The sequence below is a fragment of the Sylvia atricapilla genome, chromosome 3, assembly GCF_009819655.1.
Source record: "Sylvia atricapilla isolate bSylAtr1 chromosome 3, bSylAtr1.pri, whole genome shotgun sequence".
NCBI lineage: Eukaryota > Metazoa > Chordata > Aves > Passeriformes > Sylviidae > Sylvia > Sylvia atricapilla.
The window spans coordinates 14,911,885-14,938,635 of record NC_089142.1 but is presented as its reverse complement, the minus strand read 5'-3'; the positions used below and the strand labels follow the sequence as shown (position 1 = coordinate 14,938,635).

The window sequence follows — 26,751 nt, the reverse complement described above, 5'->3', positions numbered from 1 at the left end:
TTGGTTAATGTTGTCATTGCAGTGAGTTTTTTCTTTGCTATTCCTGAACAGCATTCCAATTGTTCTGAAACAGCTCTGGCACTGTTTTCTGCATTTCCTTGCCTACTGTGTATTTCTCAGTCTCTTGTTATGCTTCAGCCTCTCATGTAGGTTAACACCTTTCAGGTCCATGTTCCACTTCAGGCTTCACAGATTTTGCAGATACTCTTGTACCTGGTATAAAATCTGATCCCGTTTCTTGTGCAGCGGTAACTGCCAGGTCCTCTTGTCATTCCTCTTTTGCAAGGCTACTGTTAAAGCCTTGCATTTCTTCTGACCACTTTATAACCCAGCATCTTCAGCAGCTTATGCCCTGGCCATTCCACCAGTTTCTCATGCTTGATCTTATTTATGCACCATGTTTTCATACTGTCCCAGACGGCATGTAAATGAAGGTGGGTGCTGCCACTACATGAAAGACACCATAACAATATACATACATATGTTGAACCTAGATGCTGTGTAGATAGCCAGATGAATAATGCTGCTTTCAGCTGAATGAAGTTGAATTCGTAATTTCCAACCATCAGTACAGAGTATAGAACTTACCAAATCTGTTTGATCAAAACCAAAACCAACAGCTGTTTCTAAGCATTATTATAACTAAGAAAAATGGTGCCTGCAGACTTGACAAAGAGTAATGACTTCCTCCCTGAGCAAGGGGTTCAGTGAGATGTAATCTGGGAGGGTAATCAGTTCAGCCAGTCCATTGCCAAGAGTTTAAACCATGAAGTGGTTTAAAAATTGAGAACAGGTGAATGATAGGAGAGGTGATGTGCCCTATCTGTCTGAAGCAAGTGATAAAGTGGTATTTCACATACAAGTAGGGCAGACAGTAAAAGTGAGTTTTATAGTTACACTGAAATACTGGCATACAAGGAAGCTTCACTGGCTCAGTCAAGGCAGGAGGTAATGTGGTGTCCTGATTTGGGGTGACACAAAAGACATGATTTGGGTGAAGATTTTTACTTTTTCAGGTATTTTAACATTTTATTGTAGCACAGGGATTTAAAGCAATGAAAGTGACTAATGTACAGATGAGAAGGCATCGTTTTAGCCATACAGAACTAAACTGTGCGTGATGTGGGAAGAGGAAAGAGACTGAATTATTACTTGGTGTATGTGTTAAGAGATTTCGTAAGTGGGCACAGTGTAGTATGTCTAAATCTATTGCCACGCTGTGCTAGATACCTCAGACTTCTGGCGAGGTGTGTCTGAACTGATGTTTACATTAATGGACTTGGAACATACCAGTTTAAATCTCCTCTTGTGTTTGTGCTTTAAAATTAGCCATTGCCTATTATGTTTGACCTCACCTGAGTTAATTACTAATATTTTTAAGTATTTGGTAAAATTATTCTTATGCTTTTCTAGGTGAGTAGTTATAGCAGTTAAAAATCTCCAGAAGTGTAATGCACCTTGTCACTCTTCTCAGCAGTGCTGGCTCAAATTACTGTAAGCATCTCATTCTTTTTACTGTAATATCTGTTGAAGTTTTGAATTAACTGTCTAAGGGACACCTCAGAATACATAAAGGATTAATTTAATTCAGAAGTCTTTATTTGAGGGACTTAGGCACTTAATTATAGGTATAGCTTTCTTCTAAAACTACTGTAGTAGTAAAATCCGAGCTTCACAAATTAAAAATACTGTGCTCATTGTTACATTGCTACAAATGTAAGAAAGCTCCCTTAGATGTTAGACTAAATTAAGGCTGTACTTTAATAAACTGGCATAAAGCTTGCAGTTAATCATCAAGAGCCGTGTGCCTTCTGGACACATAGGCTAAGAGTCAGGTTTAAAATAAAGGGTGTGCCCCAAAAATGCTTTTTGTAAGTTCTATCCAGTTTAATCCATCAACACTTGTGTTGGAGTAATGGTGTTTAAGAAGCTGAGGAGCCCCAGGAGTGCCTTATCTTGGGTGAAGTGTAGTTGAGCTCTCCTGGGACAGCTACTCGGAGTGCAGTGAGGACAAGCCGGAGGCGGAGGCGGCCGCACAGACAGCTGCGGGCATAGCCGAGGGGCAGGGTGTCTGCACAGCCCAGCGCTTCCAATCGCCTCCTCTCTCGCCTTGGAAATTACTGCTCCTTTCTGTAACTATTTGCTGAAAGCGCCCAGGTAAAGCTCAACTACTTTCTTGTACTTAATCCCGTGTAAATTTTGAGTCAAAGAGGCTCCCCTTGTTTAGTTTCTTACTCTAGAATTTGAATGACGGTTCTTAAGTATGTAGATAAAGGCAAGGGAAGGTTTTTAGAATAAACTTTTTAAACAGTATATACTGAGAAGACTTAATTAATTATTAACCTAGGCAGTAGCAAATCAGTTATTCTAAGACCTTTATGTGCTTTCTAAAGTGAATTTTCACTTTTTCCTAGTTTATGTGTTAAGAAAAAGTGTGCTTAAATGGGCAAAAACCGTACTTTACGAATTGTCCTAAATGCAACCTTTCTGATGTTTTGCTGGAGAAATGTGACAGATGTTTATTTTCTTTTGAAAGGCCTTCAGCAGAATTAGTAAATTACCCTAACTAGTTTTTTACTACTTCAGTATGTCTGTGTTCTCAGTATCAACTTAGTCTCAGTCAAATATATTTTTCTTTTCTAAGTTTTTGCTGTTGTCCAGACATGAAGGAGAGGTGTTTGCCTTATACAGAGTGAAGGCCCTGAACCTTATTTAGCCAGAGAATGAGAGTCAGCAAAGCCCAATGCCTGTAAGCAATGCTAGTCTAATTTATTTGCCATAGTGTACTGCATGAGCTTCTCTGGATATGTAAAATCCCCAAATAAGGTGTCTGCCCACTAGATCATCTGTCCTTTCTCCATGTCAGGTTGAGTAAGTTTCATTCTTCACAGGCAGAGAAAAGTCAGGATAACTCTGTGTAAAAAGTCTTCTATTTTGATCCAAAATGGAATGGGCTTCCCAGCACATATGGTTGTACATATTTCTTGGCTGAGCATGTTAGGGTGTGGGTTGGTTACAGCAGTGTCTCTCACTACATTTGTCCATGTGCTAAATGCAGGATGCTTGCTTTCCAGTATCTCCTCCACAGTTGCTGGTCCTATTGCTCCTCATGTGTGAAGCTCTTTGTTCCTGGCCAGGTTAGATGAGAGGGAGCATAATGGGGATGCCAAGATATGGAAACAGGCATATGGGAAAGATGTCACACTGCTGCTTTTTGCTACGATGCTGCTGAAATTGTGAACAAGAGTGAGTAAGGATTACCAGAACAGAAGATGGAGGCTGGTGTCCTCACGTGAGGTTACTGCTGCCCTTGTACAACTGCTAATGGCAGCATTTCCAGAGCCAGAACACACCTCCCCCGCCCTCAGCATCTACATTCTGCCTCCAGCAGTACATCAGGTGGTTTTAGAAGAAACTACAAGCACTTTCCTCTGGTAATCTCATACGACTGCTCTCTATTGTAAAAGTCATCTGTGTCAGCTCACAGACCACCCTGTTGTCCCAGCAGTGGCTTTGCTCACCATCTGCAGACCCTGCCATTGCCTCATGACAATGTCACCAAGCGTGTTCAGTGCCTGTGTTGCGATCCTGGGGTGCTTCTGTCATGCTGTGTCGATATAAAATCGTGGCAAACCATTGTTTCCTGAACTGAGACCCAGGGCATTGGTAACTCCTAACAGGGCAGCTGTGTGGCTTCCATGCTGTGGAGCAAAGTGGGGTGGGCAGCAAAGGACCCGCTCATGCTGTTCTGTTGCTACCAGTATGGGCCCATGTGGCAAGACCTATGGGTACAGCAGTCAGTCCCAGAGGAAGCACAATATTGGTCAAAGATGGTAAGTGCTCAGTGAAGGCAGATGACATGCTAAAGATTTCATCATCAATAAAATTTTAGGTTTCAGGCTTTTTTTTTAATGTATAGGCTGCTGCAAAATTGGTGAATTTATATTGTAGTAAATTCAGTGTCCTCAGTCAGGCTGATAGAACTGCATCTCCTGACCCTGAGTAGTCTGTATCCTTTTAACAGTATTTACATTATCTTTAGGGATAAATACAGAATCAAAAAGTGGAATCTTAAAGGAATGTTTGCAAGATTGCATATAGGGATATTACTGAAGAAAGCAAACTGTTTCTTTGTTCCGTATTTCACACATTGTGCTTCTGTTTATTACTATACCTTTTCTCCCTCAGCTTTTTTTCCATATCTTTCTTACAAGGCATTTCCAGCTTCCTTTTCCACTGTCACTTGTCTGTTTCTTTCTACTGTGCCTTCTTTTGCCTCAGTTTCCACTGAGTTAATGAAAACTCTGTCTGGGCTTTTCTTTTTCTGTTTAAGCTCTTCGTTGTCTTTCAGGCTTATTCTGCAAGGGTCAGTGATCAGCTTTGAGCTCCCTTTTCCTGGTCTGTCCTTAACGACCAGAGGCCTGTTGGCAGAGAAGGAAAGCTTGCCTGCTGTGCTGTGTAAAATGGAAAGCATAGGAGCTTCCCTGCTCTTTACATCCAGCTCTGCAGCCCAGCTGTTGTATGTTAGGGTTTCAGATTAAGCAAAAAGTATCTTGTTTTGACTCCTGCCGTGTTTTGTGAAATCAAAAGTACTGCCACAAACCTGATGCAACTTGTTTGTTTATTACACAGGTGTGAATGACCAGAGCATGTATATGATAATTATCAGGTATGAAATTTTAAACCCATATTTGTTAGGTAAGTCATAACAGTAGCTAATTCTTGTCCAGAATAAATCCCAGTTTCTCTACACAGCAATGTCAAAAGAGAGTCTGCAAAGAGGGCCAAGCACGATAGGACAGTGCTCAGCCTGATGGATGCCAGCGATGTATGAGTGTGGTGGGGTTCCTTGAAGGAAATGAATGTGTGAGGAGGAGGAGAATGCTGTAGGAAGGACTGAGGCAGAAGGAAAGGTTAAAGAAAGGGCATGAAGAGAGCAGTGGATTTGAGGTGAAAGGGCTGAGAGAAGGAAGAAGTTGGAGGAAAGGCCAAGTCAGCACAGGACAAGAGAAGTCCTGCCAGAGCACTGCCCCACCGGGCTGGCATGGCTTTATGCCCCAGCCAAAGCTCTGCTAAATCCCTTTGTGCTTCTTGCCTGATTTTACTTGGTGGTGATGCAACCCAGCTAGTGACATCACATAAATACACCTACAAGTGGTGTTGCAGAGTCTAGATTGTGACCGGCAGATTAGTCAGCGGTGTCACAATCCGGTGTTTATATCATTGTCTCCTGAATGTGGAAGCGATTGCTGTGGTGATAACCGAGTTTTCATCGGTGGATCAGGCTGTTAAGAAAAGGCATCCCTTTTGCAGAGACAAACAGCTTTGAGTTATTTGGAATAAAATCATGGTAAACTCAAGTTAAGCAGAAATATCAAGTGTGGCACATCACTAAGATTTTAGCAGTTGGGGTGCAATATAAACATGTGACTGAAATCCAGCATGTCCTGCATCTGGGTCACCTATGGTTACAGGGCAGTATTATATTTTATTGTTAATGAAAAGTGTACACCTGTGCCAAAAAGCAGCCATCACATCTGCACATCCCAGAATTCTATGAACAGAGGCAGGGAGCATGAGGAGTGAATGACACCTGAGAACATCAGCAGTCCTTCCTAGGTCTTGCGATTTTGAGCTGGTTTTGTAATTTGTATCGGAAACAAAGCAAGTTATACTTGTTTGGAAAAATGTTACTTTCCAACCTCTTAATCAGATGACAGTATTTTTTTCATAGATGAGATCAGATAAGAAATTTCTTCTATGTAATCTTGAATTAGATTTTAAAGATGGGTTCAAAATATAGAATACTTTTTATTGTATGTCATGAAGAACAATTTACATCAGTTCATATCACTTCATAGGGCAAGATCCTACTTCAGTATTGGTATTTATCTTCTGCCATCCTAATGGCAGTGTTTGCAGATCCAAACAAAGCATTTTGTTTTTAGAACACTAGCTGTAATCCAGTCAGAGGATATTAAGCAACTTCCAGGATTAGACCCTTAGTTAAAGTTTGTCTTCAGTTTCATATTTCCTTCGGTTGGCTGGTTGAATTGTTCTTCTATAATTTTGCATTGGAGTATATCCTATACAAATAGGGAAGAGATTTTGACCTAGAAGGAGAAACCTCTTATTAGTGAGCATGCTTTTAAATTACAGTAGCTATCTGAAGCATCTTGACATATGATAGATAGCACTGTTGCTATATGGGTTTGATTCAACTTGTTACTTAGACAAGCAACCTCCCACCCTTATTTCCCAAGGAGAAACTCAAGATCTCTCTGATTTAACTTCATGCATGCCACTTTGGATAAATCTGATGTTTGTGATGCTGCTGCTGGTGTCACATGGGAGCATTTTCATGCATTTTGAGTGTCCCTTGCTCCCCAAACCCAGTTTCATCTGAGAGGCAAAGAATCACATACGGATCCGCTGCCCTTCAGCAGCTGGTGCAGTGCTTGTGCAAATTCACAGAATCAATTATCTTTTCCAGCCTATCTGAGATCGTCGAGTCCAACCTATGACCAAACACCACCCTGTCAGCTAGACCAGAGGACTGAGTGCCACATCCTATCTTTTCTTAAAAGCCGCCAGGACAAGGAGGCCACCACCTCCCGGGGCACCCCGTTTCAATGTCTAATCACACGTTCTGCAAAGAAGTTCCTCCTAATGCCGACCTAAACCTTCCGTGGCGCAGCTTAACACTATAGTAAAGATAATTCACATGATTGTGGCGAGTTTAGATTTTTCTAAAGCGGGTTTAGTACATGAAAAGGAAATAGTTACATGGGGGGGCGAGAAGGATACCCCTGCCCTCCTGGCGCAGGGCCGCCCCGGCTCCCTCGGGGCTCCGTGCCGCCGCCGCCCCGCGGAGCCCTCACAGCGCCGGCCCCGCCCCCGGGGCCTCCGACCAATGGGGCGCGGCGGCCCCGCCCCTCGGGCCGCAGCAGCCAATGGGAGGCGCGGCGCGGTGCGCGTCCACCTGCGGCTGCGGGAGCACCTGAGCGGGCGAGAGGAGCCGACAAAACTCGTCGGAGCGGCGGGTGCGCGGCGCTGCTCCTCCCGACCCGCCCGGCCAGTCCTGCCGCCCGCTGCCTCCGCCAGACATGACACAGGACTACGACAAGTGAGTGAGCCGGGCGGGGGAAGAAGTACCGCGTCCGGTCCGACCGGTGCTGCCGCCCCACCGAGGGGCTGCGGCCAGAGGGGCTCGCCGCCCGGGGGCCGGGCCGGAGCGGCCGCTCTCGCGGGGTCCGCCCCCCTCGCTCCCCTCCCGCGGAGGAGCAGCCGGAGGCTGCGGCGGGGCGGCGCGGAATGGCGGGGGGAGCGGGGGCTGAGCCCCGGGGAAGGGGGCCCGGCCGTGCAGCGGGGCGACCCCGGCGGCCACCCCGCCCCGCGGGGCGAGCTCCGGGGCTGGGCCGGCTTTGAAACCCGACACCCGCAGCGGGGCGTGGGGCCGCCCCCCGCCCCGGCCGGCCGCGCCTTAAATGCGGGCGGCGGCGGCGGCGGCCGCGCCGTCGGGAGGAGCTGCCGGGCCGAGGAGCCGGGCTGAGCCCCCGCGCCGCTGCCCGGCGGCCGCAGCGGCCCCCATGGACTTCTACGAGGCGCATCCCTCCGGCAAGGTGGACTTCGGCAGGTAAGGGCGGCTGCCGGCCGGCTCGGCTGCGGCGACCCCGGAGTAGCCGAAACCGTGTCCTGAAAGAGTTAAACTGAGGTCGAGGTGCGTGTATTCTCTAACTTCGTGGTGTTGAATACGAGACGTCGTCTTCAAGCGGATCCCCGGCTGTGTTTGAGGACTCGGGTCTGTTGCTGCACTTGTCGCCGTGTCCATCTGCTGACAGTGGCCACGGACGCCCGAGTGCCAGAGAATGGGGTAAACTCTGGAGTGATTTGATACCAAGAACCGATTTTAAAATTTCTATCCTTTGAATGATCGGTGACTCAAATGCACTCCTTTCCTAGGGAACGTGTAGGATTTTAAACCCAGCTTTTTGTTTCAACGTGCTACTTTCTAGGAAGAGCACTCCAATGCAGCAACTTGCTACCTTATGCGTGTGATTAGGATTTTTCATAGTTGTTTTTATTGCCAGTGACACTTAGTAGATGGGGGTACGTGCACTTGGCTTTTCTGGCCCGCAGATGCAGTGACAGAAGTCCTCGGTGCTGGCTCAGCATTGGAGGTGTGCTCTGTGCAGGCTGGGCAGCTCTGACCGCCACCGGGTAAACTGCAGGCTGAGAGACAGCACGGCTGGTCCTGGGTCTGTGAGGGAAGGAGGAATAGTTTCTGTGGTCTGAACACGGAACATCGCAGGCTGGGGAAGCCTCACAGGCAAAGAGAGCAGCTCTGCTTTTTGTAGTATTTCTCTGCTTCCGCTGTGGTCGTGTGCAAAGTAAAATAAGGAAATTATTAGAACTGCTGTATGAAGCCTAATTTCCTGCCTCTGCTGGATTTCTACTACTCTGTGAGCAGATCAGCATGCCAGTTATCATCTAAAACTTTGGAAAAAATGTGTGCTTGCCTTCTCTTATTAATATGTTCTCATTTTCCTGAAAGAAGCTGTGGTTCTCCTAAAGGAATGGGTTTCCTGCCAAACATTGTGCTTTTCTTGATGATTCTGTAGATGACTTTTTCTGTGCTTTTTCAGGTGGGTGGGTTACCTGTAAGGCAAGGTGCATGGAACTTGAGTGTTTCAATTACAAAGAAATCACACAAAAATGCATAGATCTTGCATTTGTTAGGTTTCTGGTTAGTTGATGCTTTTGTTCTCAGTATTTTTGGTTCTCTGATGACTTTTCCCTTCCCATGTGAGTATTGTGTTGCTGAAGGGAATCAGCTTAGTGGTCTTGTGAGTTCAGCAAGGCTGACTTAGCCCTTCAGCTTGGCAGGGATGGATCAAGGGAACTGCACCCAGGTTACTTCAGCTGCCTTTTTTTCTGTGAGTTTAACTGGAGGATTTTCCCATTTGCTAGGGATATTTAAGGTTTCTTTTATCGTATTTTATAAGAACAGGAGCTTGTACCCTGTCCCTAAAGAAAATTCTGCTTTGTTTTCTGTGGGTCGCTTCACATTTGATAGAAAGTAGCTGTCCTCAATACCAGAGGTATCCGCGTTTGGGTGTCTGTGTCAGTGTGTACACAAATACCTATGAAGACCTAAAGAAAGGGCTTGGTGCAAGAACTTGTCTCTTTTGTCATTTTTATTTGTTCTTCTTCCAACTACATAATACTGATTTATGGCCATGAGGTGCTCTTATGAGTCCTGGAAACTCCCAGTTGCTTTCAGTGCCTTCAGCTCAGCCAGGCTGTCCGATGGCAGCTCAGCGGGGTGACTTGTGTAACTGATAAAGCTTTGAATGCGTAATTCGCTTTGCAATCTTTTTGGTAGAAGGTGGTGATAAATGTAGGATACTGCTAAGCTGCTTATAGCGATTAGAGTATTTCACAACTTTTCTATTTCACAACTTTTTGTATTTGTGGTGTATTTCAGTCTCTGAATGTATCTGGGTAAATGGATGAAAAGAAGGATTCACTACTAGGAGAAGGATGTGAAGGTGGTGGGGGACTTTCTGTGGGATTAGTGTGTTTTAAACAATTGCTTTTCTATTTTAACTATGGCAAATTCACTAAAAATGTCAAGTTTGGGATTATTAAGGAAAATACTAAAGCCTCTTCTTCTCCCCCAGCCTGTCTGTAGTAAACTAATGTTAAACTTGCCCTGGAAAGAAAACTGAACTGTTTCAAAAGTCAGATTTAAACATTAGCCTTAGCTGACTTAAAAGATGAAGCATATGTTTTACCAATAGAACCAAAAAATTATTAAGTTGTCCAGGCTTGCAGGACAACGTTTTCTATACATCCGGCTTTTGTCTGTGAGCAGAATGTCCAAACCATTTTGGGGTTTGTTGGTTCCCAGCAACCTCCAGATGTTCAGAATAAATATAATTTATATATATATATATATACACTATAGCACAAGGGGAATAGCTCAGATTTTTCCTTTTTCTTCATTCGAGTGTGTGTGTTTCAAATTAATGTGCTGGATTTTTTCACAGTAACCAAGCAGTAAGTTGTTGGGTTTCTTTTTCCCTTGTCAGAAAAAAACACTGCCAAATTGATTTGAACTCCCCTTTAGCAATTTCCCTGTGTCATCTGTAACTTATCAGTAGCTTCTAGGTGGTGTTTTTAGACATATTCTGAGAGTGAAGACATTTGAAAGCACCGGAGAAAAGAGATGTTTCATTAACACACATTTTCTGGTTCCACATGACTGGATCGGGTTGTAGCTTGGCAGCATTACATAGGATGTACTGGAGGCTTCACAGGTGGTTGGCTGGAAAGTGAGTAGCTCTTTCTGGGTTGGGTTCAGAGCATGAGCAGGTCAGTTGTGCTCTTACATGGCTTTGTCTTTTTGTAGAGACTAGTGTAATCTGTCTGAGTTTGGCCAAATTAATCCAGATTTACTCTGAGCATGAGTGAGATCAGAATTAAGTTTCTAGGCTTTTTGTCTTGACTAATCCTTGCAAAACACTGAATCAGAATATGAACCCCATGAAACTGTGGCAGCTAATTTTGAAGGACTTTAGGAATGTTTCTCATGTGTTCTAACAGGTAGCTTATTTTTTATTTCTTCTTTTTTATGATTCAAGTAAAAGACCCGTGTTGGTTCTTCAGAATGACTCACTCTACTCTCAGAGACGTCCTTACACCAATGAAGATGAGGCCTGGAAAACTTTTCTTGAAAATCCCCTCACAGCAGCTACCAAAGCTATGATGAGCATCAATGGGGATGAAGACAGTGCAGCTGCCCTCGGACTGCTCTATGATTACTACAAGGTAGATTGGTGTGGGTTTGCTCTGGTGGCCAGCAGGGCTTGTGTTCCACCTGTGGAAAAGGTGTCATTTGCTAGAGGATTTTACAGAAGCTTTGGACAGATTACAAGGATCTTAAACAATGTGGGTTTTAAATTGAAAAAAACCCTATGTTTCTTGTTCTGAAAATCTGTTTTATTTTTAGCTCTGTAAAATAAGATCCCCAGATCTTATGTAAAAGTTAAGAAGCACTTTGCTACTTTTCAACTTGGATAGCACTCTTTCTGTTGACCCCAGGTTCTGCAAGAGGCAATGTGTTATAGAAATAGTCATAAAGAATGACACTTTAGGATTATATCCCTGTCTGAATATAAATATATATGGAGAAAGAAATTCCTTTTGCTCACGTGATCTCTATTCTGGTGGACCTTTGGCTTTTGCTGGGGCTTTGTTGTGTTACTTTGGGCTCAGTTGATACTAAGATACAATTACAGGTTTTTGGTGGTATGTGGGGCAGAAGTGTCCACCTGAAAGAGTTGCTGTCTGCATCCCTCTAACCCTCAGTGAGGTTTGACTGCTGTAATCTGTTAATCTTTGATAGCAGTGATTGTTTTCCCCAGTGTTTGTGGTGTTTTTGGGTACATGTGCCTTCCTAGATGCTCACAGCTGAACTGAGCAGTCAGAGGATGTTCTGGTCTCCATGGGATGCATTTTGCTGAGCTTTGTTTCCTGAATACCAAAAGTATAAGCTGGGGTAGTTATCTCTAGCCAGGTCAGTGGAGACCAACAGGCATTTCCAGGCAGGGAGGGGTCCTGCTTGTGTTGAGACGCCTTATGTGTTAGGGTGGCGTGGCTCACCAGGTGGAGATGCTTGTTTTTTCTTTGCTGAGCGTGCAGGAAGGCCAGGAGGCTGACTTGGCTCTCCTGCCTGGCACTGTGGCTTGTGTCTTTTAACAGTAGTGAGTGCAGTTGCCAGCCTCAGTTATGTTCTTCAAGCACTAGGAGAGGTTGTCTGACGCAGACAAAAGCCTTGCCTGCCATTTTAAGAGTTGAACATGTCTTACATATCAAAATATTCTTGTAATGCTTAATATGGAGATTAAAACTCCACACACACAGAGCAAAATGCCACAGACTCACTGATGTGGATGTTATTCAGCTAGTTTTGTGAGAAAACTGCATTTCTGCTTTGTGCTTGTGCTTGCTGTGCTTTTGGGGAAAAAAAAAAAAAAGGCATGCTGTCACCAGAACAATTTTAATCCACAAGATCAATTTTGATTTCTAAACCTGTAGGTTACAAAAAGAATGTAAGAATGTTGATGGTGATCCCTCCATGCTCGGCAAAGCAGAAGGGATTTGCTGTACATTAATGCCTAATTCAGGGTTTCCTCTTATGTTTGGGTATCAGTGGGTGTACAGAAAAACTTGGTGGAAGAACAGGTATGCTGCACACTTGGGTAACGCAGAATGGCTGGAGGTTGAAAGATTTATTGAGGGCTGCTGTGGATTAATGTTATAGAGGGATGACGTTGAGGCATTTCTAATACACCCCTTCTGCATATTAAAGGTGGCTGATGAGTTCACCTTCCTATAAAACCAAAACACTTTTGTTTCCTTCCATTTGACTACTGGGCTTGCTTAACTGTGGTTACTAAGGCCTTACAGGAAACAAATTCGTGTTAAAAATCCTTTTGGTGATGTTGACCCAATGCAGCTTGGAAAACCCTTTTTTTGCAGTGACAAGTTAGTGTTGGCCTCCCAGCAGTCTCCAGTAGAGGTTCTCCAAATTTTGCTGGTTACTGTGGGAAATGTAAGAGTTCTGGTGTTTCTGGGGATTCCAGGTTATGTGTAAGAACGAGGACATAGTTTTCAGGCAGAGCTGTGTAGAGAAGAACACTGTTTGTGCTGGTGTGCCCTCAGCCTTCGAGTTGGTGCTGAAGTGGTGGCTCATCACCCTGGACCCAGGCTGGCAAATGGAGGCAGGATCTGAACAGGCTTCGGCGAAGGAGAGTGGTGGGAGTTCACTCCTCTGTACACACACCAGAAGATGTTTGCTTTGCTCGTTCAAGAGGCGTGATGAGGGTGACAAAAGTCCTGGGCCTTACGTGTGGGGTGGCAGGGGAGCTTGTGTGAACTTGCTGTGTGTCTGAGGGGACCTGAGCACCACGGGCTTGTGCCAGCAGCTGCAGGAGCCGTTTGGGTTACTGGAGTACTGATTATGTGCTCCATGCAAGGAACTGAGCCACCACAGATCCAAGAGTTCCCCTTCTCCTGTGTGCCTTGGCCTTGCAGTGCAGCCAGGAAAATGGCATGTATGTGGGCATTAACTGATGATGTGTTTTCAGGGCAAGGGCTGTCTGTAGATAAAATACAAGGAGCAATACTGAGCTGTCTTAAATCCAGCTCACAATCTTAAACATTTTGTTTATAAAAGATTGAATATAGCTTGTGCCAGTGTGTTTTGTGTGGCCATGCACAAATATGAGCTGTAGTATCTCAATATGCTTATTGGACATGGTGCTCCTCAAATTGCCTGATCACTGAGGAGAAAGGAGAGCCTCAAGTGGTCTTAGAGGGAGTGGCCTAGAGAGCATGTGTCCTTTGAGAAGTGGCTGTGGAACAGCATCCTTTCACAAGCTTTGAGCTCATACAGCAAGCTGAACTCTGACAGCCTGCAGAGGAAAGAACCTGCAGTGCCAGCAAACCTTGGGAAATCTCCTCTTGGTCCTGCTCACCCCAGCATCCATGTTGCTCCTGCCATGGATGGATGGTTTTCTGTAGTGGTGTTCTCACCACCTGGTGCTGGCAAGAGCTCAGGGCTGATACAGGTGACTGGGTTGGCTACACAGGGATCTATGGGGCATCTCCTGGGGTTGGCCTGGCTTCCCAAAGCCATGTGAACATGGGTTAAGCTGTAGTGCAAATAATGACTGGCATCCAAAGCAAATTTTAAGGAGCTAATTTTTTTTTTTTGTATGGGAGGAAGAATAGAATTATGTTATGTCTTAAATTTCCCAGGTTCCAAGGGAGAGGAGATCTTCAACAGCTAAGCCTGAGGTAGAACATACTGAACAAGACCATAGCAAAAGGTATTATTTTTTATTTTTGCTTCTCTATTTCCTCCATTCCCTCCTACACCATCAAAGCTGCTGAAAGAAAGTAACTTGCTGCACTGTGGTGATGTGCTGGAAGAGATAAATTGTTAGCTCTTACTCTGTGCCTCGGATTCCTGTGTTGCCCCAGGGACAGGATGGGAATTGAACCATGGTGTGGAGAGTTGAGGCTCAAACAGCAGCTCAATGCCATCTATCTACTTTTAGTGTGCTGATGTGATATATCACACATGTGATATAGCCTAACAAAAGCTGAACTCTAACATTAGGCACAGCCTGGTAGTGCAGGCACCCCCCAGGCTGTGGTCACTGGTGACACTTTCTGGTTTTTGTGCAGTTACTTCCATTGCTCTCTGCTGATTTTTGTTCTCAGGCACCAGCAGCATTGCTGTTTCATGCATGGGCCAGTTGGGAAAGTGCTTGTGATTTGGTTTTGTATTGTTTGGGGACTTCCTTTGTGTCCTCTGGAACTTCTATCTTTCTTCCCCTACCTGCCTTCCCTCTCTTGTGCCTCCCAAGGAGATGATCCTGATTAGGTGAATATAACAAATGGGAGGTTCACTCAAGCCAGGCTTCCACTCCTACCATCCTCTTCCTTTGGACAGACTAGAATGCTTTAGGGACCTGAGGTGAGGTTTTGTAGTCTGGCTGAGCTGCTTGAGTGACTTGTTGTGAAGAAGAGCAGGCTGGTTCCCAGCTGTGTGTTCCCACTGCTCCTCTTGAACCAGATGGGGTCTCACAATGATCGATCACCAAACAGGGAAAGAAAAGGTGGGTCATTTTCTGCCAGCCAGTCAAGCTGAACTGGCTCACCCAGGAGGCAAGGGAATGTCAGAGTTGGTGTAAAGGAGAGGGCAGGACCACTTTGTGGGGAGAGAGAAAGGGAGGGCAGGCTGACTTAGTGGCTACTAGCTATGAGGTCAGCTCACCACAGATCACAGTGTTGTCCTGGCAGAAATCAGTGTGGTGGGGTGGAGAGTGGCAAGTTATGCAAACCACTCCCAGGAGTCTTGGTGCGGATTTTCTTGGGGGGTTGTGCATGAAACGAGGGGTGTAATTTTCCTATTAGTGCTTCCCGTGTGGCTCACAGTCCCAGGGCAGAGGAGCAGCAACCTTGCTGTCAGTCCTTCTCCCTCTGCCAAAGAGCAGCTGTGTGGAGCCTGCTTGTGCCAGTGTGTGGTGGGAGGTGCTTAGTTTTGGACTGCTGTTTTCCAAGCAGTGAGGATCTGGGCTGTGAACCCTCACCCTTTGCTCCAGGGTGATTAATCTCCAAGGTGGGATGGTTAACAGTGGGAGAGGAGTTATGGGGGGTTTTTTAATGCGTTTCTCAGCTGTTCAGATTAGGATTGAGCTGTTCTGCGCAAGCAGGAGAGGTTGTGTCAGCTGTCCTTGTCCAAAAGGCAGAAAAGCTTTTCTAGGTCTTGCTCAATGAGAAAAATAAGCTGTATAATTCATGCCTGATTTCTTTTTGCCCTTTTAAGGAACAGCATCCCAAACGTGACAGAACAGTCGCTCATTTCCGCTGGAGAAAACAGAGTCCAGGTTCTGAAAAATGTGCCTTTCAATATTGTCCTTCCACATACCCCCCAGATGGGCATGGACAAGCGGGGCCACCTCACAACCCCTGACACGACGGTCACCGTTTCCATTGCCACGATGCCCACGCATTCCATCAAAACAGAGACGCAGCCCCATGGCTTTGCCGTGGGCATCCCGCCCAGCGTGTACCACCCTGAGCCGCCCGAGCGCGTGGTGGTCTTCGACAGGAACCTCAACCCCGACCAGTTCACTTCCAGCACACAGCCTCAGAACTCCCAGAGGCGGACACCAGACTCCACCTTCTCGGAGACTTTCAAGGAGGGTGTGCAAGAGGTACTAAGAAAGACAGCTCTCTGTGTGTGTCTTGATCTGGATGGAGAGATCCAGTTCCATCTTTAACTGTTCCTGTTACGTGAGCCAGAAATCCATCCAGTGGTTTAGAAATAGAGGGCTTTCTCAGAAAGGTGCAAAATTAAAATTTAGTAAATAAAATCTTCACAACATGAAATCATTATCAAAACTAAATTACTAATCTTACTAGTGGCAGAGGCTTTGGCTTGCAGAGTGTTGAAATAGTTATCTCGATCCATAGAGCCAGGTTTTGCAAGAGTTCGGCACTCGGTGGTGCCTTTGCAGGTACCAGACTGAAGTGACTGTATGTAAGCTTCCTTACTGTCAGTTTCTAGGTGTGGTGCGTGTCCATGGAAAACAGTTGGATTATGTAGGGCCCTTGAGTGAGAAAATCTGTGGGTTTTGTTTTATAATACCTACTGAAAATAGCTGTGTAACCATGTTTTGATTTGTAAGCCAAACCTCGAGCTATGTAGCTATAACCCTTTGAGATTTGCTCTTGGGAAAGTGTTAAAATTTTGCCTTAAGTTGACTTGGAAGGCTTACGAGATGTTGTGCTTAGTTGACACCCAAAAGTTTTGGATTAAAACACTGTTTAAGTGTACTGTTTGTTCAAACCAAAAATCAATTATTGTCTGGTGAACAATTTGCCTGACAGGAGTTCCATGGTAAGGAGTATCTATTTAATACTGACTTTTCTTGTTGCTACAAGTGATAATTGTTGTTTTGTCTACTCCAGGTCTTCTTTCCTACTGAACTGAATCTCCGAATGGCCAACATGAATTCAGAAGATTATGTTTTTGACAGCATTTCTGGGTAATGATTTAAGGCTCTCATTTGCCCATATCCTCCTATTCTCTTAGTTTTCCATGAGCAAGCAGTACAACTCAAGCCAATTTGCACCAAGTCACAGTTGGATTTTAGGGGGGCCTGTGGATCTCAAACCCACAATTATATCTGCTTATTTGAACTTCACAGTTGAAAACTGTAACTTTAAAGAAAACAAATACTTTAAGGAAAACTACCTGTAGGATTTGAAATACCACCCAGCTTCAGTTGTGGTCCTTGCACCAAATCTGTGTCCCATGGGCGGGTGTGGTGCTCTCTGGGAGTGGTCTGGGAGTTTGCTTCCACCCGTGCCTCCCTCCCTGGTCTGCTTGTCTTGCTCTCACTGTGCTGGAAATCTACAGCAGAAACAGGAGAAATAAAGCTCATCTGAAATCCAGAGGAGGGGAGCATATTAGTTGTTCAGTTGCAGTTCACCAAGAGGGCGTTGGCCACTGAGTAGCTTATTAGCTTCTGAATTTAATTACATTGGTAGTAGATACTTTTCTGTTCCATGAGAGCAGCTTGCTGCTCACAAGCCTGAATAGGGACCTTCCAGTCTTGCCTGCTGATGTGTCTTAGGATTTAGCTTGCCAAGAACTTCTCTAAAATGTTCATTCATGAAGGAAATTGTTGAAAAAGGGGCTCATCCTGTTTTGCAACTTCTTTGCCTGTTGATGGCTTAATGAGTCAACTAACGACTTTGGAATTTCTCCAAATTAAATGTGGAAGGTTTAATCAGCTTTCCAGGAAAATGCCTTAGCAATCACTACACTCTTCACTCTATAGGAATAACTTTGAATACACTCTGGAAGCCTCCAAGTCCCTCCGACAGAAGCCTGGGGACAGCACAATGACTTACCTGAATAAAGGTCAATTTTACCCAATCACACTGAAAGAAGTCAGCAGCACTGAAGGAATCCATCACCCCATCAGTAAAGTCCGAGTGAGTGGCAACACTTGTGGTTTCTTGGGAAGGAGGGTGTGTGTGATGGTAACCTTAAACTCTTTCAAAGTGCAGTAATCTAGACCAGAGCATCAGCACACAGGCCAGCTTACCCGTGCTCTTACATCAGTGTTCATTGCTTTGCTGTCCACCTACTGCCAGACCAACCCAGCCTGGCTCAGACTGTTAAGAAGTGGTGTCAGCACTTGTGTAAAGGTGATGCAACACCTGGGATGAGATCCTTGAATTCTAGTTAGGAGAGCAGTTCTGCTCATCTCTGTTTATGACCCAGAAAGTGCTGTTGTCTGCCTTCGTGTTCGGCAGCAATATGCTAGGTATACTGTAGTACCTCAAGTGGAAAGGCCTAAAGCTCCAAACCAAATGTATTCTCTGGCCTTTTCTCTATTTCTCTTTCATGTATTTGTTTGCTTGTTTTTTGTTTAATCTTTCCCTCTCTTCTTTCAGAGTGTTATTATGGTTGTGTTTGCTGAAGACAAAACAAGGGAAGATCAACTCAGGCACTGGAAATACTGGCACTCAAGACAGCACACAGCCAAACAAAGATGCATTGACATAGGTAAGGAACACTCTCATTGCTGATGTCAAACTTCAGACCTAGTTCCTTGGCAAGGTTTAGTTTTCTGCCAAAGCTTTGTTATTTTAAGGAACTTCTGGATCACTCTCTGCAATCCATAGCTTTGCTGAAAGCCCAGAGATGGTTTGTGACTGCTTGGAGCTAATGCTGTAGTTTTTAAGACTTATTAAAGAGGTTGATTTTTTGGAGAATTTTGGTTGGTGGGATTTAGGGTTTTTTATTGGGAGATCCAGCAGTCCCCTCCAGACAACAGGTTTTTTTAGAATACCCTGATGCTTGTAACTAAGTCATAGCTTGTAGTCCCAGTGGCTGTCCTAAATACTGTGTTTCTTCAAAGGACAAGATCCTCGTAGAAATACCTCAAGACTAATGATCCTCCTTCCCACAGCTTTGCTCACAACTTGTCTTTGGTACATGTAAAAAAAGAAAACACTGCAAATTTCCACTTGCCTCCAGACAAGGCTGGGGCTGGCTGGGTTCCAGCCTTCTCTGGCTGAAGGCTGGGTTGTACTTCTCGTCCCTTCCTTCTGTGAATCAAAGCAGGGATTAATCACTTGGCACTTAAAGCAGACGCGTATGCAAATCTTTGTTTGTTATTGAAGGAGTTTTATTGAGAGCTTAGGTCCTTGCCGTACAGGGTAGAGTTTCCCGTACATAGCAGGTTATGGCACAGAACACCTGATATTTAGGATGCCTTTCTCACTGGATTTTCTAGTTTAGAATTTTTGCAAGTCCCATTTTTCACCTTCCTCCTGTTTGTTGAGAGTTTTTTATGTGTGAGAACAATTTCTCGCCTCTTTAAAGATCCATTTCTAAGGTACAGTTCAGCTTTTTTTGCCCCCAAGGAGCTGCTGAAGACTTACAGTTTCTTACTGTTCCATGTGATTAAGGACTCAGGTGATATCTCTTCTTCTCTCCCTCATGAACCCTCCTCTCTGACAGCTGACTACAAGGAGAGCTTCAACACCATCAGCAACATTGAGGAGATCGCATACAATGCCATATCCTTCACCTGGGACATCAATGAGGAAGCAAAGGTATGTGACCACGATTCTATTTCCTGTCCTTTTAGCAGATTCAGGGGCTGGGGGAAAGGAAGGGTGTGTGGCCTACCTGGTGATTAGCATGTAACAAGTTTGTTTACTCTCCTACATTAGGCAAAACCTTCTGGCTATTTCTTAAGAGGGTTTGCATGTGCAACTGGGAGAGCTTTGCAACTGCTTTAGGGTTCTTGGCAGCAGCGGCTCCCTGAGAGACAAGCACTGACAGAAGGAAGCCCTGAGCGTGTCCCGAGCAGGTGGGGTGGCACGGGAGGTGTGATGGAACACCAAGCTCGGGCTTGGCACCCAGCACCACCTCCCCGAGGGTCCCCACCGGGGTGGGGGGCAGCTGCTGGGGGCTGAGGCTCTGGCCAGGGCTTGCCTTCCACCAGAGAGGGAGCAGCTGTGGCCTCTGAACGCCCAAAGCACGTGTTGCTTAAACCGCACATCCCAACACCCAGTGACCTGTTTCAAACTGGAGCAACCTCCTGGTGAACTCTGGTTTGATCTTTCCTCAGAACTATGGGTGCTTTTTGTAGGTGTGTAAGTACAGGAAGCTTCCCTAGCTAGTAGCTAACTGTGTTTGAGCCACTCTGGCTTCTGGAAAAGGCTTGTGGATCTTCTAGGTTCCAGGAAAGTAGGTCAAAGCATGAAGCCAACTCAGTTCTACAGGCATTTCTCACTGGTTAGTTGCTGGAGTCAAAGTGAAGGAGTTTTCTTTTGAGAATTTCATTACTGCCTGGATTTTCTTTAAAAATTTGGAATGGTATCCATCTGTTTTTGGAGACCAGTTGTTTTCTTGGTCTTCTAGTAACTGGTACCAGCAAGCAGTACCAGTAGTCACCAGCCTCATGGGGGAAAACACTGCTGGCTGCAGACTGCCATGTCTAGGGAGAGCCTGGCTTGGAGGAATGTGGGAACTCTCAGCAAAGAACACAGGTCCTTCTCCGCAGCTGTGTGTGCTCCTGCCCTGCAGGAAGAGCAAGGGCTGGTGTCACTGGGCAGAGCTTGGTGTCACCACGAATGGTGCTCTGCCTTGTACAAGGGCTGTGGAAAAAATGTTGTGTGGAGACTGTTGTTAGATTTCAGCTCTGTGGGAGAAGTTCAGAATGCTTAGCAGACAGCAATGAGGAGCTGTGTGTATGCTGCTGCTGAAAGTGCTGCTTTGCAGCATGTGAGACATTACTTGTGAGGCTGTTATTTGGTGCCAGGATTCCCTTTTCACCAGATTTGGCTTCAGTCAGGTTGAGAGGGCTGGCAGGGAGGGCCTTACCTGCTGGAGGATACTAAAAGGCTGACATGTTCTCTAAAACATGAAGCACTTCACTTTGTGAGCAAACAGAAGAGCTGTCAAAAGGACAGTAGGTACTGTCCTGCTGCCATGGCCAGTCAGACATTTAACAAACCTGGGTAGTCGGGTACCTGTGAGGTATGTAAAGGCTTAGCATTTGCACACAGGTAGACAGAACAATGAAAGTCCTCAAGGAGCTGGAAGCACTTTCTGCAGCTGCCTCTCTGCTGGCTGAGCCACTCTGCAGCAGTAGGGATGGGCCACTAACCCAAGAGCAGGGATCACAGCTGGTGCTGAGAACTTTGTGGCTGCCCCAAGGAAAGCTGTTCTTTCCTACCTGGTGGCTATTGCCAAGTTACTCTACAGACTCCTGAATTAATAGTTTCAGTCTATAATGAAATTGCCAATAGCATCTTGAAAAGATCTAAAGACCCTCATGACGATATTTCACCTTGGGGCTGAACTTCATGGGATGAAGTGGTGTAGGAAACTGACGCAGACTGGTTTTTTAGCTACAGAGGCGAATTTGCTTCCAGATTCACAGTCTTAGTGTGTGAGATCCATATACTGGGAGTCCTGATTTATATGAACTTTCAGAGGGGACTGTTGATACCAAATGTGTAAGTCTTGACTCTTGGAATCAGAATCATATTAAGACAAAAATATTCTCGACTTCAGTATTTAAAGAATTGGCATTTTTAGCAAGTGCTTCATGTGCTTAAGTGTCTGTTGAACTTCATTTTTTCCTGTGAGTGGATGTGTTTTGTCAATGACTGAATTTCTCATCAGAAGAGCTGCAGTTCTTTCTCAACTTCTGTGATGTTATCAGGAGATGTCTGAGCCAATTTCAACAATTTTTATTGCATGGTTCATTTACCTTGTATGCTCTTGCTCTCTCTTTTCCATCCCCTCCCTGCTCCCCAACCCCTGACAGCCATCTTAAAGTATATGAAGAAAGCAGAGAATAGATAGAGCTGAGTTTCTGATGTTACAGAAATTCCTTCACAGTAATAAATACAGTGTTTTATATTTAATAACAGCAGAAGTGCTGCATAGACAGTATGTTTACCTAGCCAGCAAGCCTTGATCATTTGAAATTTGCTTCCTGAGCCCTGGAGTTACCTGAACCAGAGCCAGGTGATTCTTATGGGCTTGGTGCTTCTGTTTCCTGCTTGCTTTTGCTGCCCCAGTTTACCTCCACAGTTTGCTGTGGAAATGATTTGATCCTGTGCAGCAATGTCAGATGGGACATGATGAGGCTCTGTGTCTGGGATTTCTGATGTAGTTACTCATTTGGACACACAGGATATGTGTCAGATTTAAGGCAGAAATGACATTATCATAAGAGTTGCCCTTAGCAGCTCTGGGACCGGGTACTTGCCCTTTTGTGGGGGCATACAGGAATATTGCATCTCTGCCACTGTGTCTGTTCAGGAGGGTGTCACCTGCCTGACAGTGCTTTGCAAGTGCCCTTGGGGCACTAAGGGGGTTTAGTAAACTGCACCTTTCTGGTGAAGAAATGGGCTTTGCCATACAATACAAGTTGTATGCTCCTTCCGTAGCAAGGAAAATTGTGTGGATTTCGCAGCTCTGGATTTGTGGGATGGAAAAAGGATGTCTGAGATGCCTTCAGTAACAAGTATTTCCCATTTCCATGTTGCATTGTGCTGGGAGAGCTGAGAGCACGGTCAGGGCTCTGGTCACTGGACACATTGGACAAGCCTGGCCCTGCACAGCTGGAATTGTCCCACGGCTGCCTGTGTTAGCGTGCTGTTCCTGAGCCCTTGGGTGTAGAAACCAGGCATGTCGTGTATTTCATGCATGACAGACACTTCCCACTCTGTGTCCATGAATTTCAGAGCAAATGTGCTTCTCTCTGGCAGCTCCCCTCTGCCCTCTTCTGTTGTTTTGGGACATCACAGGAGCTGCTGGAAGCAGCCACTGCATAGCAGAGGCTGGTTTGAGTATTCTCTGACCTTTGCAAGAGTGTGTTCAGGCTGGAAAAGGGCCCAGCATCCAAAGCCTACTTGCTCTGAGACACTGAAGGGAACGAAGGGTGGAGCGGAAGGCTGGACTTCTAAAGAGGCAACCTACCCTGAAGTGGTGCTGTTGAGATTTGAAGGAGAGTGAGGTCAAGATTAGAAGTATTGTCAGGAGACACTGCAGAGTGGGGAAGCTGTGATTCAGGTGAGCTTTCAGTGTCTGTATTAGAGGTCAGGTCTGATCTCATCACCTGACAGAGCAGGGGAGGGGAATAGGAATGAGGAGACAATCATGCTTTGTAAGAAGAAAAAAGAAGAGGGTGAATTAGCAAATGAGTTGATGAACTGGTGAGTTGTTGAATGGGGTATTTAGGAAAGCCAGTGTAGCTTTTCAATCAGGAGCCATCCTACTTGAGTGGAAGCATGATCCGATGAGTCTGATGAGATGTGTAGCTGATACTCACTTGCATGCAACAGGTAATGCTGGAGTTACCCTGAGGCTTGTGGAGACTTCAAACAGTTTCCCACCCCATGATGGATGTCTGCTGTGGGCAGACAGTCGAGGTGGGGTTCTTCTCCTGCAAAGAAGCTTTTAGATGTCTGAACACAAGCTCGTCATCTTTTGCATCTATGACTTCATTAGGGACAGGGTGTCTAGAGCTGGAATGCAGCTTTCTCTAAAGTAGTCTGCCCCTTCTTGTTGACTGAGCAGGCTTGGCTGTCTTTGAAATGTGGGGATGATAGAAGTAGGGAATAGGAATTCTTGCAGCCCTTTTTGTGTCTTTGTCCCCCATGTCAGTCAGAAGAAGTGGTTGTAGGTTCAGGTCATGAATTTTTGAGACTGGGATCCATTTCTTCCCAGGTCTGTACAGCATGCCAGGCTCTCCTTTTCTTGTTTGGTAACCAATAAGGGTCTTTCAGTGAAAATTGCCACTATGTGTGTGGTTAAATGCACATGTCATAGTGCTCTTCATAGTGTTGGCTGTTGTCCTGTTATCTCTGCTATGTTACCCGTTAGGCTGTAAAGCAAATTCTGTCCCTTAACTCTGGCCTGGGGACATGGCCTGCTCTCAGGTCAGTGGCAGTTGAACAATCTGGACAGATTGGTTTCATCAAGGTTAACTGGCTTTGCTGGATCCTGCTTTGCTCAAATCTCCTCTGAGCTCTTGGCCTGTGGAGCAGGAGGGTTGGGGCCTCTTGTCTGAACGGGGTGAATTGTCTGTGCAGTGACTGCAAGAGCCTCCCTGCCCGTTTCTGTAGCTCTAACAGGGCAAGGATTCTGCCCTTGTGCTGGGGCACCCCTTCTGTGCTTTCCAACGGGTCCTTCTGAAAAGCAGCATTGCTTCCAGCAGCTCCCAGTGAAGGGCCTCTGTGGAGGTCTTTGGTCTGGCTTGCTTTAGGCTGGGTAATGGGACTGTAGCCAAAAATGATGTCACTACACATTAAGGGTTCTATTGTCCTCCTACTCCTTCCCTAAAAAAAAAAAAAAAGCCATTGTAAGCCAGATGCTCTGTGTGAAAAGACCCTTTCTACTAAAAGGGAATAATACATGGAGAGAGTGTAACAGGCATTTTGAGCTCGAGAATATCATGACAGAGCTTTTTGCTGCCTTTTCACCAAAGGGAAGATGCTGTGATGTCTCTTAAATGATACCCTGAATGACAGAGCAATTAAACAGTGTTTTTTTATTACTTTATTTTTTGCCCAAGAAGAGTGGAATGGTACTAATATTATGGTAATTTGCATCTAATTTGGGATAGCCTTTCAAAATAGAAAATTAGGTACTGAAGGTGGTCTTCTTGGCAGATCCTTCCATGTGTTGGCAAGATCACTTCCTTTAGAGGAGTTAAGTTTTTGGAGTTAAGTTTTTGGAGAGGGTGGATCTCTTGCTACAACTTGAAGTGAGGCTGGGTGGTACACTACTGATTTATTTTAAGAGTTTATTCTAGCATAATCCTTCCTTGGTGTTCACTGTAGGAAGAATTTCAACTTTTTTGATTGATGAATATTGCATACATTTATATGGATGCCATTGTAATGAAGCAGCAGTCATATGCCTCATTAAAGAAGGTGTTGCCACCTTCAGCAGCATTGAAGAGGTACAGGTTTGACTAGTTGGAAATGAAACTATGAAATATGATGAGTCAAACATACTTAAAGGAAAGAGATTGCTATGAAGCCAAGGCTTCAGACCACAAATACTTAGGCACAGGTACACACAGCCTTTGGAGCAGTGACATAGGAAAGTCATAGCAAGTATTGCTTACCTGCTTCTTACCACTAACCTCTCCCTACTCTGTCCTGGATTTTCTGGAAAACAAGCATATGCCACCCTTGATTTTAAGCATTGCCAACTAAAAGCAAGTTTTTAATTCAGTGTTTCTTCTGAACTTGGTGTCCCAAGCCTCTGCCATTGTCTGGTCTTCCAAGTACCAGATCACAGAGTGTTTCCCAAAGCTGAAAGGAAAATCTCTTGACATTAGCTTTTCTATAGAGAAAACTAGGAGGTGATTTTTTTTCTTTTCCCTTTTCTCTATTCCTTTTTTACCTGATGGCAACTCTTTCTTTTCCGCAATTTTTGTGCCTTTGTAGACTTAATTTTCCGTTTTGTCCGTTTCAGCTTTTGTCATTATTTTCGGAGACTTGTGTTGTTGTTGTTGTGGAGGAGTGCATTAGAGGAGTTTTTTTTGTGTGGTTTTGTTTGTTGTTGTTTTGATTTTTTGGGGGTTTTTTTGGTTGACTTGTTTATCTGTTTGGGGTTTTTTCCAACATATTGTCACTGTTTTTGCCAAAGTGCTCTTTTTAGTTTCTTTTCAACCAACCTAAGAAAAACTGGCCCAGCAGCTTTATCTTAACAAAGCGTGGAGTGGGAGGAAGGATCAGTAGGACTGGGAACCATTATCCCCAGGTTTCCCAGGTGTTGTGAGCAGTGACATTCCTATATTTCCTTGCCTCAGAACAGATTGGAATAACAATCAGCATTGCTCTTTGTGAGCAGGAATATGTATTTTCCTTTCATTACCATTCGTTTTTCTGTTCTTGATGGAGTAAACTTGCTAGGAGGATGTTCTTTATCTGGAAGTGGATCGTATTTCCCACTTGTCATTCCTTGGCGTGGTGTGGGACCCATGATGGCCTCTGTGTCAGTCACCCAAACTGGGAGTGGTAGGTTTGAATGCAAACTAACTCCCCTGGGCTGCAAGCAGGATGGTGCTGGGTCCTCCTGAGTGGAGCTGGAGCGGATGCAGCCCTATCACCCATCTTCCAGACAAGCCTTTTTTGGAGCATCCGATCCCAAAGGCAGGAGGCGGCTGAGGAGCCCACAGGTGCATGAATTGCCCAATTTTTTTTTATCTCTTTCCTGGCTCACCTCCTGCTGATGCAAAACCTGTGGTGCATGTGGGAGGTGAAGAAATGAATGTGAGAGCAGTAAGATTAGCCACCTCTCAGGTGATCTTACCAGAGTGTGGGTTTGGGGTTTTTTTCTTTTAAATACAGAAGAGTCTTCCCAGCACTGCTTTCTTAGGACATGCCTTCATGGATGTGTGCAGGCAGACCTGTGCTTGCCCTGCCTGCACTCAAAGCTGCTTGGCTCTCAGCCAGAGCCAATCGTGGAAGCCACGTACACACATTGGCACAAGGTAGTGCCCAGGCTGACAACCCTGCCTCTTGGAAGGGCTTGGAACACTCTTGGTGTACTTCATAAGCCTTTTGGACTGGAGATGTTTTGCATTCAGCCACCTTGCAGCATATAGGAAATATAAGGGGGCAAATAGTTGGAAAATACTCTTTTTTTTTTTTTCCTCTTTGCTGTTTACATTTGTCCAAGCCTTCAGAGAAACCATATGATGTCAGCTATCAGCATTGAAATTACAAACTTGGAGCTGCTGGTTAATTTTTCTTTATGGGAGGGGGAGACACTGCCTTTGTGTCAGGAAAATGGTCTCCAGACCCACTGGAATCCCTTTGCCTACTGTATTTTGGGCATAACATTGAAACTATTTAGCCAAGGCCAAGAAAAGAAGTATCCAGCTGCATTCCCTGGAAGGAAGCTCATTGCAGTTTAACCTGTCTCTGGTTGTTGTGTTGTAGGCTCCAAACTCGGTATTCTGTACAAACAGTCTTCCAAAATCATAAACATCCTGACAGTTTTAAGTTGAATATAACATAGACTGAATATAACATAGCCTGGAATGTCTCCTCTGAAGACAGGCTGAAGAGTTGGGGTTTTACACCCTGAAGAAGAGGTGGCTCTGGAGA

At 45.1% G+C, this 26,751-nt stretch overlaps 1 protein-coding gene across 2 annotated transcripts in view; it reads left to right on the top strand.

Moving 5' to 3' along the window:
* Positions 1 to 7,017: 7,017 nt before the first annotated feature.
* Positions 7,018 to 26,751, top strand: part of GRHL1 (grainyhead like transcription factor 1) — a 39,381-nt gene continuing 19,647 nt past the window's right edge. Inside the window, exons 1-8 of one of the 2 annotated variants that reach the window (XM_066314811.1) lie at positions 7,018 to 7,126; positions 10,647 to 10,833; positions 13,828 to 13,898; positions 15,404 to 15,794; positions 16,552 to 16,628; positions 17,427 to 17,583; positions 18,049 to 18,160; positions 19,121 to 19,215. In XM_066314811.1, the coding sequence (XP_066170908.1) occupies positions 7,107 to 7,126; positions 10,647 to 10,833; positions 13,828 to 13,898; positions 15,404 to 15,794; positions 16,552 to 16,628; positions 17,427 to 17,583; positions 18,049 to 18,160; positions 19,121 to 19,215 (1,110 nt within the window). In that variant the 5' untranslated portion in view covers positions 7,018 to 7,106. Of the gene's footprint in view, positions 7,127 to 7,525; positions 7,637 to 10,646; positions 10,834 to 13,827; positions 13,899 to 15,403; positions 15,795 to 16,551; positions 16,629 to 17,426; positions 17,584 to 18,048; positions 18,161 to 19,120; positions 19,216 to 26,751 lie in introns of those variants that run through there. The other variant, XM_066314810.1, reaches the window with a different exon arrangement.